The sequence below is a fragment of the Eublepharis macularius genome, chromosome 11, assembly GCF_028583425.1.
Source record: "Eublepharis macularius isolate TG4126 chromosome 11, MPM_Emac_v1.0, whole genome shotgun sequence".
Classification (NCBI taxonomy): Eukaryota; Metazoa; Chordata; class Lepidosauria; order Squamata; family Eublepharidae; genus Eublepharis; species Eublepharis macularius.
The window spans coordinates 38,182,930-38,198,060 of NC_072800.1; the positions used below are offsets into that span (position 1 = coordinate 38,182,930).

Sequence of the window (15,131 nt, forward strand, 5' to 3'; positions counted from 1 at the left end):
TAGCTTCAGGAAATTAAAACCTGCTGCTATGGTCACAATTTTCTGCCTCAAAGTTCCAAACAAACATGCCTTTTTTTAAAAAGACAAACTCAATGCATCTTTAACAGTCCTGCATTTACAATTGCTGGTGAAATGAAAAATTCTATTAACAAAGGAGGGGGGTGGGGAAATCCAAGTGTATTAAGACTAGATCCAAAGTCCGTTCCCATTACTTTAAGTCATTTTTGCTGACATTGGTAGGGTGCAGCTGAAATGCACAGACCACCATTACCTGAACTAAATAGGCCAGAAAGAAAATCTAAACAAATGTACAACAAAATCCACAGTTCATTACACAAGCAGATGCAGCATGCACACCCGGGACACAAGCCACACAAAGGATGCATCTGGAAGACAGTCTAAAAGACAAAATTATTACAGGCTATTATCTAGTTGTCTGGAGGAGCAGTGGACCAGCTGGTCATGATGTTCTACTCAGAGTTAAACACAGACAGGAAACCGCATGTCTGATACTGTAAAAATCGTTTGTCTTCCTGCCACGGCGAAACAGGCAAGCAATCCAAAAGGGCTGTTTTCATTTAAAAGAAACACTAATCCACAACAATAAAAGGGGAATGACAACAATGCATAATTTGTGTATGAAGCAAAAACAAGTATTGCAAAGGAAGTTTTGGATTTCATTAGAACATGTTCTAATTAGCCAAGCTGTCCGTTGGAGGCAGACAGATTATCCTTTTCCCCAAACTTGGGCTATCAAATTTGCAAAGACCAGTTCTTGAATACATAAGAAGAATTTTCCTAGATATTTCAGACTCAAAACTAGCTGGCAGGATGGTTCAAAACTTCCCCAGTTCAGAATTAAAGAGCACTATGAGATCTTCTGCTCTGTTAGTAAGTAGGGTTCCCCACTCCCATTTTTGGAAGGAGAGGGATACCTGGAAGGAGAAGAGGACCAGAATAGTAGACTGGAACAGAAGAAGAACCTGGAGGTCTTTCAGACTCGCCAAACAAAATGATTGAGCACTATATCTCGTCCTGAATATTATATATCCAGAATGAAGACTGGACAAGCTTGAATTCCATTCAGCTCATTTCGTGGATGCCTGTTAAACTTATACTAGCTGAATTTGATACATCATATAAACTGCTGGCCCATCTTCAAGCCCTCCCTTCTGCATTTGGATAACATTCAATCATGATTTGTGTTCTGAACTGAGATTTTTTTTTCATTATAGTAAAACACTTCTCCATGATTCTTCTGTAAAGACAAGCCTCTCTCATGACCACCTTACTAACAAGAAAACACAGCCCTTTTCAGCTTTCTAAAACTGGGGTAAAAGACTCTTTGCGCCTTGGGGAACAAGGGTGGAATCTGTTTCTTTCAAAGCATGGAAATGTATTTGACCGACCCCCCACAACCTTCCCTTACCTAACATCCATGTCACCTCAGAGTACTAGCTAGAAAACGCACAGGTTGCTTTAGTGGGTTCATGGTTCAGCCTTAGGAACACTAATTGGTTGGCAGGAGTTCCAACAGCTGTGCTGGAAAGATCCAAAAATAAAATCCATCTTTGGATCAAGATCAGCCAAACTAACACAGTGAGAAAGCTTTTGAATTAGAGCCAGTGTGGTAAAGTGGATAGAGAGTTAGACTAGGTCTGGGTTCAAATCTCCACTTGACATGAAACTTGATAGGTTACCTTGAACTAGTCACTGTTTCTCAGGCTAATACACCTACCTCACCAGGTTGTTGTGCGAATAAAATAGAAGAGGGGAGAATCACATGCTGCACTGAGCTCCCTGAAGGAAGGGGCGGGAGAAAAATGTACTAAATAAACTTTTCATGAGGCTAGATTTTAAAGTAAAAGGGGAAGGTAACTGAATGCCACAAAGTTACTTCAGGTATAAAACTGAACTGGTTTTCAACCTATTTCCCAGTGTCAAGTATTTCAGCATAAAGACAGACTAAGCCCCTTCCCATAATTGTTCAGCTGGTGTCTGACTAGAAATTATTAACCAATAAGCAAGTTACTTAACTGTTTCCAGTTCAAAGTCCCTTCCAGTCAAGGAGTGAGATTGGGTAACTGTGGCCCTATGGAATCAGCTGTCCTCTGACACCTGACCTTTCAGGCCATGCACATACAATATTAACATTTTACATAATCTTATTTTTGAAGTATAGTGGATGCAGTTTTTATGTATTGTTTTGAGAATACTGTAGGGTAATCGAGCTTGCAGTACACTTCAGAAGAGTGTGGCAAGCACCAGGAAGGGAAGAAAGGACTAGTTGGAAGGTTCATGAAAAGTGTTACATCAAAAAAAGCATTTTGACCATCATTCCACACACACACCCCCTCCCAGCAGCAACTTTCCCCCCTAAATGCAGTTTGCTAAAGGTTTCCACTGAATGACTGGATGTTTGGAGATACTCTGGATGATACATATATTAAATAATTTACTGAATCCTTTCCAAGCTTCTGATTCTACAAGATCAGATGAATGTCCTTGATATAGAATAATTGCACTCATATAGCATTCTACACGATACTCTGACAGAACAAGACGTCTTTCCTGAAAATAAGAATACAGCTTTTGGAGTAGTCCTAGGGCAATATTTTGTAAGAATAGAGACAGGAAATAATTCCAACATGCTGACTGTACTTAGTTGTACGTTTTAAGCAAAAAAAAGTAGAATATGACTAACCTATTAAAAAAAATCAGCTAAAGTCCACAAGGGTATGTTGGTTGACTTTTAAATACAAATCCTCCAGCATTTGACATATGATTGTAATTATTATTACTCAGTAGTGAAACAGTGATTACTTATGCTAATAAGCATTGCTGAAGTAGTTTTCTAATGTGTAACATGTCAAGAAATGCAAGCATTATCTGTTGGTCATGTGTGGGAAAAATGAGAGGTTGTTGTATGCTCTGCACATAGCGCACAAATCAAATAAATGCAGACAGCATGCTTCACGCTTCAATAACAAGCCTATTCAGCAGAGGAAGGAAAAGCTGTGATGATTACCAGGGAAGGGGAATACAATGCACAAACCACTTGTGATAAAATAAGAATAGTAGGAATAATGGGCATTCTAATGAATTGGTACAAATTTGCAACACTCTGGCGCACCACCATTGAAAAGTTGCAGTTTGCCAATCCAAGTATTTTTGCATTGTATACTACTATGCATAGTTTCTTTCCATCTCATTCTATGCTTTCCTGTAACCCTGGTCCAAACCAGATGTTGCAAGATTAACATTTTATCTTCCCAGGATTTTTTTCTGATTTGGATTGGGACTTCTAATGCAACTTTCTACAGGGGGGTGGGGCTTGCAATTCTTCGCCCTGGAAACAAAATAGGTACCCTCTTTTTTTGTGTGTGTTTTGTTTTACAACAAAAACCTTCCAGGATTTATAACAGCTGAAAGAAGTGCAGTACCAAATGGTAAAAACTGCACAGGTTTGGAAATTTACAGCCCTTCTCCTGATGCAATCTTGATTCAAATTAAAGGACAGCTCCAGTTTCCACTTCAGGAATGGTAGGAAGACCTATATTAGGATCTTGCAGCTCTGTCTGGTTTGGTGCTCTCTCTCTTTCCTTTACCTTAACAAACAGTAAGAGCAATGTGTGAGTGTACTTGAGTTACAAAAATCAAATTAGTATAAAACTATCAACATCAATCATCCAACATTAAAATCATTGCTATCAAAGACAACAAAAGGCTTAACAGCAAACACAGTTACACATAACATAGCAGCAGCAACAATAGTTTACATAATGTAATCATATTAAACCCAAGGCCCAATTCAGGCAGCAAAGGTGTGGAGAACCCCAACAGGAACACTTTTCACTAACGTCTGAAATTAAGAATGATATTATTATTATTTGGCAACCTTTGCTAGGGAAAGCATTGCATTAAGAAAGCCTGACTTAGCACCCCTGTGAAATGCACATGGAACAGTCCATCTCCAAGTGATCTCAACGGCCAGTGTGGTTCAAATGGGAAAAGGCAGGTAGTGAGGCAGAGGAGCATTACATGTATATGCATCGTATCTAGGACATATTGGGCCGTATTCTAGATTTATTCTTCTACTTCATAAGTAAACTTTCAGAATAACTAGTTCCCAGTAAGTTCCAAATCTTTTAAGAAAAGAAGAGAACATTCCTAAACAGGCTTACTCAGAAGTAAGCCTAATGTTATTCAGTTGGACTTACTTCCAGGAAAATGCCCTTAGAATTGCAGCCAAAGAGAGAATTAAGTCAACTGATCACTTCCACAACCAGGAGGAGCATGAACATTAACATTTCTCCTACAAAAAGTTAGCTCCTTATAGTACAGATCAATGATGAATTAAAAAGATCTGATGAACAGATGATATAGATTTTTAATGCAACATATGAAACACACATTGGTGGGTCCTTCACAGATATTTATGAGTATAGACCCAATAGGCAAGTAAAGACAACTTCCTGCCTGTTATTTATGTGGCATGCATTTGATCATAACTATAATACTAGTTCGGTTCCAAGCACTCTTGTAGCATTTCCACAGCTCTTGCCTTTGTACTTTCAGTCTGGACCTGAAAACAGAATATAAATAGATGGAAAATCTGTTTGTCAAATGACAAGTTGAGTTGCCTGTCTGGCAATCTGCTCAGCCAGTTTGTTTGCCTTGAAATTCCAATAAACTCAAATCTAAACACTATACACTGTTGTAGGCAATGGGCCATATCAAAAAAAAAAAAACCAATGAAAAAGCTGAACCTGAATGAATTCTTGGCCAACATCAAGCTGCAGGAGTCAGCATGTATCTCTTAGATTTGCCTAACCCAGGAATCTAATACAACTGAAAGTCAATAATATTACAAAAAGTTCTGCAGTAAAACAGATGATTCCCCTAGGAGTTTTCCTGTTATCATCTGATCCTATATAGTCATGGAACTGGAAACTAAATATACAACTTTATTATCACTATAGATGGGCAGCCCAATCCAAAGGGCTGGTCCTGTGCCTGCATGCTAGTGTAGCAGCAGTGCTGCTCGCTGATTCCCTAATGACCTCGGAGGGAGAGATATTCTGGTGGCTGAGCCCTGCAAGATGCGGTGTGCCCGCCCAGCCATTCCCCTAACAACCCTGCCAGCATTCACCAATGGCCATACCACCTCCCTGACAGGTGCACGAGGGGCAAGGAATGGTGCAGCCAATAGGCGGGCTGCGATCTCCACAGTCTGGTGACATTGACTCCCTCCCTCGCACCAGGGAGCTGACTTGGGGAGGATGCCTGGTCAAGTGGTAGACAGGGCCCCTCTGGGGGACAGGGTGGGAGCTGCAGGCCACCAGGGAGTGGGGCTGGCAAGGCGCAGCCAGGAGAGAATGTTCCCAAGGTGCTCCAGCAACGCCAACAGAATCCACCACTTGGACGGTGGCTGCAGTTGACAGCGTCATGAGTGGCAGGGGAAGACGTAGTCTGTCCATGGGCTGGGCCATGTCACCCCCTGCCAACTACCAGGGCTACTCCCTCATCCCACAGAGAGCAAGAGAACAGGGCAAGGAGATCCCCGTGATCAGTCTTGCCACATCTCAGGTGCCTGCCTTGAGGGCGCCCTGCCGTGTTTTTTTGGAGGGGGGGACACTGGCAGGGTGCCCTCCCGCTTGCTTGCCCAGCTGCCATTTCTGACAAGAGCCAGGCTGGTGGCTGAAGCACCGCTCATTTGAAAAACTCCTTCACCGCCCCGAGAAACATATACCCCTTCCTTGAACAGTAAGACCAGAAAGCGGTGGGACTCAGTAAGTCCTCGTTGCTCAGGAGCAGCCACCCAAGTCCTGGAGGGGCAGCTCCACGGAGGTGGGCAAGGGGAGGTTTTTGAAAAGAATTAAAGGAATGCCTATAGGAAACCATGGGAGAGGCTGGAAGGCCCACTGGACAAGATGGGAGCAACGACTGCCCATTGATCAGTGTCTGCTCCTTTGAAACACATCACTGCATCAAGCAGATGCTGCAAGGAGGAGGCTTGCCAAAGACTCTGAGGCTCTGTTTTGAGGCTCTGCCAAAGACTCTGTTAGGGGCAGCATTGCCCATGCCTGCCTCCTGCCTCTCTACTAGTATGGACTGTTTCACCAATGCCTGTTTCCTGCCTCCTTGGACACCTACCCCACCTGGGCCCAGAGCCAAGCCGCTAGCAGCACATTGCCAGCCTGAGGGACCCTCCGCGAGCCTGGCCAGGCCCCCCCGGTCAGTTCCCACGGGGAGTCTCTTGCAGGACAGTCACTGGGTCTGCCTCATCCACTGGGCAGCCTGCTAGCCAGCCCATAAAGAGTGCCCAGGAGAGAAGCCATGTTCTCAGGCTGCAAAGAACCACCATGGACAGTTTGCTCTGAGGCTGCCATTTCGAGACCAGGCACATTCAGACCAGGCCATCGAGACCTGTCACATTCACGGAGCCCAGCCTCACCCTGATATGCATATCACTGGAAGCCACCCTGAGATGGAAGCTACGTGCCGGCTGTCCAGAACATCTGATGGATGCATGTCAATACAACCACCGCATTCCAGGGCGGATCCCATCAAGACAACTCCAGCTTCCTGACAGATCTGATCAACCCGCCCGGCACTTCCTCCCCTCCTTTGTTCCCTCTTCCTAAGGTGTCACAATCATACATTCAGACCCTAAAGTGGCCCATTAGCAATAGTTATAGAGCCATCAAACTTTTGTTTCCCCTCCTGAGAACCACATGGAAGGCCCCCGCCCCAGGGTACATTTTTGGGTATTTAAGCAGGCTCTGCCTGATGCTCGGTGCTTGGAGCCGTGCCCAGTGCCCTGTGCCATGCGCAGCCGGGCACTACGCTCCATCCCCAACCTCACTGCTGGAATCTCTGCTTTTCGCCGTGATCAGGTAATGTATTGCCTTTCTCTGCCATCGATCTCAAGTACTAATGCAAATGTCTCTGTAACTCTTTCCAACCTTTATTTCTTGTATGTCTGCTGTATGTAAGTGCTATGTCAGGCATATGCAACACTTTTAGTAAACATTATTTATTTGAATATTAGCCTCCTCTTTCTTGTCTGAGTAATCTGATAGACTGACTCTGGTATACATTGGTTAAAGATCCGCACTAACTTAAGCCAAACTGCTTGCTAATTTCCCCTTAAAATAGCAGTTCTGGTAATACTAGCTCCTTCTTACCTGTTAGTGCACCCTCACCCATTCCTGAGTCGAGACTCAGGAGTCGGATAACCTGCAAGGGAACTTGGGTGGCAGTTGTTCGTCAGACATTCTGGACTCTGCTCTCCTCCCCTGAATGAACAGATTTCCCCAGATTTGGCCAAGTTCCCCCCAGTACACTCTTGCCCCGTTACCATGTGCACCCTCTCCCATCTTGTGCTCTAAGTTTCCATAGCAGAGGGCTCTTGGGCAGGGCCTCTGACCACACTCCTACATACCTGGGGCCATGACTGCCCTGGCTGGAGGTTATGTAGGGTGGACTGATTGGCTGCCAGGGTAGGGGTTCAACCGTGGTGGCAGCACAAGTGGATTGGTCTCCACAGTAGTTGGTATCCTATGCTCCTCTGAGCTGCTTAGGTGGGGCCAGGCATGGGGGGGGGGAGCACGGGTTTCTCTAGTAAAATGAGTGCCTATGGGCTATGCTACTGTTTTTTGTGGTGTAACTTTCTGCCCTGTTCCAGGTCCAGAATGGCTATGGGAGCAAACTAACTCACAGCCCAGCCCCCTGGACCAACCTCCTGGGTGCCGTCATAGGGACTTCATAGCATGCCTCATTTATGCCTGCATCCGGCCACAATGGCTGGGCACCAGCAGGGGGCCACAGCAGAGAACTGCTGCAGCTCAGCGTCATCATGGGGGGGATTATACCCATCTAAGTCCAGGATACAATGGCGTAACCCTTAGCAGCTTCCTAGATGCTTTCAGCCCCCCACTCAAGATTGGGCTGTAAATGTTGTTTCAGGGAAGATCTTGCTAGTAGAAGTGTACCATGAAGGCTAAGTTTGGTTTTCTCCTTGTGGGTATTTAAAAGCTTGGTGAGACCAGATGTTCAAGCCCTTAAGCATGTAAACGGTCACTGGCTTTTAATCCCAAGGATTGTGCCCTGGAGCCTGTTCGATTAGGACTAGCCCAAGACCCTTTTATCTTGGGCTAGTCCTAATCGAACAGGCTCCAGGGCACAATCCTTGGGATTAAAAGCCAGTGACCGTTTACATGCTTAAGGGCTTGAACATCTGGTCTCACCAAGGTTGTTCAAGCCCTTAAGCATGTAAACGGTCACTGGCTTTTAATCCCAAGGATTGTGCCCTGGAGCCTGTTCGATTAGGACTAGCCCAAGATAAAAGGGTCTTGGGCTAGTCCTAATCGAACAGGCTCCAGGGCACAATCCTTGGGATTAAAAGCCAGTGACCGTTTACATGCTTAAGGGCTTGAACATCTGTGCCCTGGAGCCTGTTCGATTAGGACTAGCCCAAGACCCTTTTATTTTTTTGTTTTATCACATTATTGTACTTCAGTAAATTTCTGTGAGCTATTCTGGGTCCCTCTGAGGAGAGAAGTGGCATATAAATGTCATAAGCATCTACTGGTACAGTTCTGGAGAGGATCCAGTCCATAAAGTAAATAGAGAGTCTGAGGCTCAAGCTAGACTTACAGCTTTTGACGGGTCTGACAACTGGTTTCCTGGACCTAAATCATGTTCCCAGATTCTGTTTAGGACAATGGAGTTGAAAGAGGAAGAGTCAAATGAAGAATGAATGCATACAAGGTTTTGTAAGTAGTACAGTAGTCTTTACAAATCTCACTAATCTTAAAAAACTCCAAAGCTCTTGCCTTGGAGAGGGGCTGTGGATCAGTGGTGCTTTGTACACAGAAGGTCCCAGGTTCAATCTTGTGCATCTCCCGTTAAAAGGATCAGATAGCAGGTGATGTGAAAGGTTCTGCCTGAGATCCTGAAGAACCACTGCCAGCCAGAGTAGAGAGTACTGACCTCAATAAACCAATGGTATAAGGCAGCTTCATGCAGTTTTCCTGTGTTCAATGGGACCATTTAAAAGTTGGCACGGATATGGCTATACAGGTGGCACTTGTCAACTGCAGCAGACTTTAATTCAGTCAAATTAACTCCATTAACCAAAGGGCCCATCTCTTTGTGTCTCAACAGAGCATCTATATTGCCTCTGTGTATGGGGACAACACAGCAACATGCATCGCACAAAGGCGTTGTCAAAGTCTAAATTGCCATTGATTTTAAAATGCTATAATTCTCATTAGTTTCTGTAAGCACCTTTTTACTCAGTTTTCACAGAAGAGGGTAAACAAGGCACAAGGCATGAATGAAATCATTAGAGTCAGCTGCTTGCCCATTATCTACTTGACTGCACTGCCAGCACGGAGATAATGGACATCATTAAATAGGCAGACAAGATAAAAAGGAGGGCAAAGAAAATTACAGTAAAAGATCAAAGCCAAAGCCTCCCTAAGGCAGCCTCAACAAGCATCTTTATTGGCTGTATAAAGATATGGCTTTTTACGCTTCTAAAGAGCAAGTGTACACCAATCCAGGTAAACCTAGCAATTTTGCCATAAGCTGGTTTCTTACAGAAAATGTATAGTACAGTGTGGTTTCATGCTGTTTCGAGATTCAGCAGGAACATAAAAAGCCCGGGTGACTGAAAAAATCCTTGACAAGCCCAGGTGACTGAAAAAAATCTACACAGCTGCACATTTTAAACTTATAGCATTGTTTTACTTAAGAGAAAACCTTTTCCCGTTTCCTCCCTCCCCTTTGATGCATACCTACAAGAAAGCTATTTCTTTTCCACTACAGAAATGGTGCTTTAGTGCCAAAATTGGGGTGGGGAGATGTCCAATGTAGCCCAGAAAGTCACGTTTTCATTCCTGTCAGTTGGAAAACTTGAGCTAGTTGACAGATTTATACGAGATCAGCTCAGGGTTTGTGAGCAAGGCGGGTAAAGCAGATGAACTGCATTCGATTCCCTGGGAGGGGAAAAGGCCCATGTAAACACCATACAGTACTCCCGTCACCCTCTCCAATGCCATTATCAAGCACAGAGAATGTCAACAGATACTCCATAAGGAGAAAACAAATTGGAAGGATAATGAACTGCCTTCTCCTGAAGACTGACATGTTTCATTAAACTTTCTATCAATATATAGCTGCTAAAGTATAAACTTGAAGCTATTCCAATAGACTGATGAAGGGCAACTTTTAAAATGATGCAGTGACTTTTCAAGATTATTATCCCCACTAGAACACCTTTCCCCCCCTTTGCAGCAGAGGAAGGTCAGAATTTTCCAAAACAGGAAATTCAATCATCAGAGGAAATCTTCAAGAAAAAACAACACATTTTCCTGGCAGTACAAAGTGAAGGGTGAAATGAGGGAAGGAAGCTAAAGCAGCACACACAGAATGAAACCTCAGCCACTTACTTTCTGAAAAAATAAGTACATCATTACATTCTTCTTCACGGCAGGAACACATGAACAGCAATCCACCGTCTCCCTTCATTTCTTTCATCACACATTTCTTTGAATTGAAGTCATCCAGTTTGTGCCCATAGAGGACTTGATTAGGATCATGACATATTGTTTCCAAGGTTATGTTTTCATCGTTCTTTCTCCTAAAAAAAAAGAATGGAATTTGAAAACAGGAAAAAAAAAACAATTCGAAGGCAAAACAAGTCCATTTTGCTAACCATCAAAATGTAAGTGTCACAACCTTTTTACAGCTACCACCTTTCTGCCACTTACTCTGGAGTAGCCACTACTCAAGAGTAAATTATGTGAAAGGTGATTTATTGAAGATCTGATAACAACATGTTGCTAAGTTACCCACAGTTTGGTGGGTCACCGCTTGTGCTGGCCTGTCATGAACTAATCAGGGCAAAAAATCTTTAGATGCATGAATAGCTGCTGGGAGGCTCGCGGGGCAGCCCTTCTAAGTCAATTGAAGTAAATGGGATTAGAATCTTGCAACTTTGCTCAGTGTCCTATACAGGGCTTTTTTTCCGGGAAAAGAGGTGGTGGAACTCAGAGGGTTGCCCTCGGAGAAAATGGTCACATGGCTGGTGGCCCCGCCCCCTGATCTCCGTGCCGCCGAGCAGCGCGGAGGGCAATCTCAACTCCCCTCTGTCTGGAGATCAGGGGGCGGGGCCACCAGCCATGTGACCATTTTCAAGAGGTTCCGGAACTCCGTTTCCTGCTGAAAAAAAGCCCTGGTCCTATATCCTCTTCCTCATTGTCCCCAATGGCTAGCACTTGGACAGCACTTGCACTTTGGAGAAGAGGTGACTAGTCCAAACCTATTAACCCTTCTGGCATTCTTTCAACCATAGGATAGCAGATGGCTAGCTATATTCTGCAGCAGATTAGAAAAATTGGTGCCAGTTAGAAATGTAAGATTTCCACAAACTCTGAATCCCCACCCCCTCAATAATGGAAATTTTGCAATAATTATCAAGCCTAAACATACTTTTTTCTCTTTTAACATAAAATGCATCATTTATAACTTAATTAGCATATGAAATGGTACTTTAACTAATATAAATGCCTTGTGTTTCCTAAAAGCAAAATTATCAGTATATTCAACTTTTGCATGAGAGCTGCAACAACTGTACTCTATGCTACTTTTGCAGATGTATCTTTATTTCTACCATCTCAAAGCTAATCAAAAATAAAAGTTGAAAACAGAAAACAAGTACTGTAATAAACAAAAGAAGCCAGCATTTGGACAGAAAAACGTTATTACAGTCTCAATGGGGCTACCGACATGTGGGTGTAAAGTTAAACTTTGTAACAATGAATTCTTCAAAAATGTATCATCATACAATTATATTAACTGCTCCAATTTAAACAATAAACATACCCTTGAAAATACGCCATATGTTTACAGTAGATACAGGAATTATTATCTAAGTTGTTGACAATAAACATTTATTTTGAGTGAGTTAAAAGCATTTTTATTCATCTTTGGTGCCAGTGTTTCCTTCAACCACAGAGACAAGAATAACTGCATTTAGACACTAGGATAACTTTACTTTTGCATGTTACAATACTAAGGCATCATATCTCTCCTGAATTCTTCTTTTCCTTAACAGCAATTGTATACTTAAACTGCGCATACTCATTAGAAACTGTGGCCATGACTTCCGCAGCCTAACACAGGATTTGTTTGTTGAATATGCACTTTTTTGGGCCACTTCTTCAAATAATTTTGTATACCTACACTGTACAGAAAGGCATAAAAAAGTACTGTAATATCTCATCTACACAACTCACAGTAATTTTTTTTAAAAATTAAGATATACTTTGATTCCATAAGCCCTCCAAGTTAAAGTTGTCAGATTTTACTTTAGAAAATACATGGCATTACCCTATAGAATGCTCATGTCTCAAATCAATGTTACCATTATATTGTATGGACACACTCAAACAGGAGTAATTTTTTTTAAGAAATCAGAAGAATTTTAAAGAATCAGAAGCTTTACAATTTCATTCAAGCAATACACTGAAATGACTAGGTGTGCACATTCTCACTGCAGAATCAAAGGAAGTTAGAGTCTTTCTTTAGGCCAGGGGTTATGGAGCCCACCAACATATTTCCTGGTGCCTACCAAGTGTTTATAGAAAGTGGGCACAGGGTCAGGTGGAGCTTTTGCCCAGCAGGGCTTCTGACTGGCTGTGCAGATTTTAAAAAAAACATTGCTTTGGCAGCAGCTGCCAAATATTTACTGAGCGACTGAATGACAACAGTATTTACTGAATGACTGAAGGTAAACTAGGTGCATGCAAGAAAATATTTTAAAACAGTATGTTCATTTTAAAAGGCATCCCCTTAAGCTAGGGTTGCTAGGTCCCCTGGTGGGGGCGGGGGATCCCCCGCTCCCAGCCTCTGCCTCCTGCTGCCACTCACTTGGCCGGTAGGTGAAAAACACAGAGCATCAGAAATCTCATTATGTTTGGCTGGAAATGATGTGAAACCTTGAAGTATTTTTAGCTATCCTTATTTATAGCCTTATTTCCTCCAATGTAAATTTGAGAAATGGTACAAATGCAAGAAGTGTTCCCAATTTTAACACTACCCATTCTCCAATAGCATTCCATGGCCAAATTCCTGCACGGTATGATAGAGCTGAAGGAATGTGATTGCAGCTTCCAGGCAGGAAGAGTGAGAGATCTTGCGCAGGCAGAATGACCCTACTCTCTAAAGACTCTGCCCAAAACCTAAATTGCATAACATTTGACTTTCCAGTTCAAACTTTCATTGCTTCCTACGTGCTTCTATTTAGATACAAACTGAAATGGCACATATGGTTCTTACGTTATGTGAAGCCCAGCAAACATAGCCTTTGGATGCCAGAAATAAAGCCTAGACGAATCATGGTGAGTAAAACAGCTAGCTTGACTCAAACTGGAGAAAACCTTTTAAAGTTCCATCTGCTCTCCAGCCCTCCTCAAAAATCAATGAGAGGTTTTAAACAGAGTTGTTTAAAAAAAGAGGAATTAAACCAATAGGGAGTATCTTCGAGTGAACTTTGCGTGTTACAGAAAATACAATAGGAAACATCAGATTCTTAAGATGCCTAAACAAAAGCTGTGTGTAACTCAAAAGATTGCTAAAGTAAATGACAAAATAAATAAATAGGTCTGGTAAAAATATTTTACTCATCAGCATGGGTTTTTTGCATATATTGGGTTAAATTGAGGCAAAGGTTAGTTGCTTTTTTAAACCAAATGGAATGAATCATGTTACAAAAGCTATAGGAAGGTATTGTCTCACTGATTTTGTTGATATGTTGTCAGACATTTGTTCCCATATGCAATGGAATTGTCCAATTTAAAGACATTAAGCACGAAGCACAAGGAAACACTTTCCCTTGCACAGACAGTTCTTCGAGGGATATGAGAGTTTTAATTGATAACAGCTCTCTGCACTCAATAATTGTAATCAGAAATGTTATAACTAGGGCTGTGCATAATGGAAAAAACGAGCCAAAATACATACAGAAATCACTGATTTGGCTTGTTAAAATAGCTTCTGAATTGGTGAACAATATCTGGGAAACTAAATTGTAACAATTCCCTCCCATCAAAAAAACCCTGTGCTTTTCGTTCCTTCCAGCAACAGGCAATCACTGGGCTTGCCTCGCAGGACAGTGGCTTGTTTTCCTAACCAGCATTCACCAATCAGATCCCAAGGGGAGAATTTACAATATTAATTAACTCTGTTGGCAGGAAGGGGGAATGAGGCCATGTTAGCAGTCAGACTTGCCCTCACAATATTAAAAAGACTTATGAATATGGCAATATCATAAGCCCCTCTCTGTCCCACCCCAGAGACAGCACCTCAATTCTTTGTCTCACCCTGAAATGACCGTTAAGTTATTGTTTTGTGGCAGAAGAGGCAATTCTGCCCCAGAGTATGTTCCACAGTATAATTAGACTACTGCCACCTCATTCAGTGTGTGTGTGCCCTTCGAATCCATGTGTGCACACCCTCAGACAGCATGTCTGAGCCCTTCTCTCCCTTCTTGCCATGCAGCACTGGACTCTGCTATTTCCCTTCTGGACTGGTAACTATAACCCACAAACCCTGAAACTCTACCCAACCTACTCTCTGCTTCTCCTAGGAAACTCTGTACGTGTGTGGTGTTGGATATCCCTTTTGATATCCCTTCAATAAAAATCATTCTTTAAACACCCGCTCGGTCATTTTGAGCATCCTCTGAGGGAAGGAACCTGATATACATTGATGGAGAAGATCTCGAAGTCATCTGCCTCTCCTTGCACCCTAATTCCCCCAACTCACATGGAGACCTCCATATTGGGTAACAACCAATGCTCATGAATGTGTGTCCTCCACCCCACCCTGTAGCCAACCAGGAAATGGCATTGTTTCCCTCCCTGCCAATTGGGTCCTTGCAAGAGGAGACCCCTTCCCTCCCTTCCTATCAGTTTTGGAAATGTTTGGAAGGGACACTTCAATTATAGGCTGCAATTCAAAAGACACTTCCCTGGGAGTGTCTACTGAATAACATGGGACTTAATTTGAGTAGACCTGTTTAGGCTTGCTTCCATAGTCTTTCAGGGCTTTTTCTGATT

At 42.8% G+C, this 15,131-nt stretch overlaps 1 protein-coding gene across 1 annotated transcript in view; it reads right to left on the bottom strand.

Moving 5' to 3' along the window:
• The window catches only part of TGFBR2 (transforming growth factor beta receptor 2), a 59,268-nt gene that overhangs the window by 21,378 nt on the left and 22,759 nt on the right, over positions 1-15,131 (bottom strand). The window contains exon 3 of the mRNA XM_054991502.1: positions 10,461-10,651. Coding sequence (XP_054847477.1) covers positions 10,461-10,651 — 191 coding nt within the window. The remainder of the gene's footprint in view (positions 1-10,460; positions 10,652-15,131) is intronic.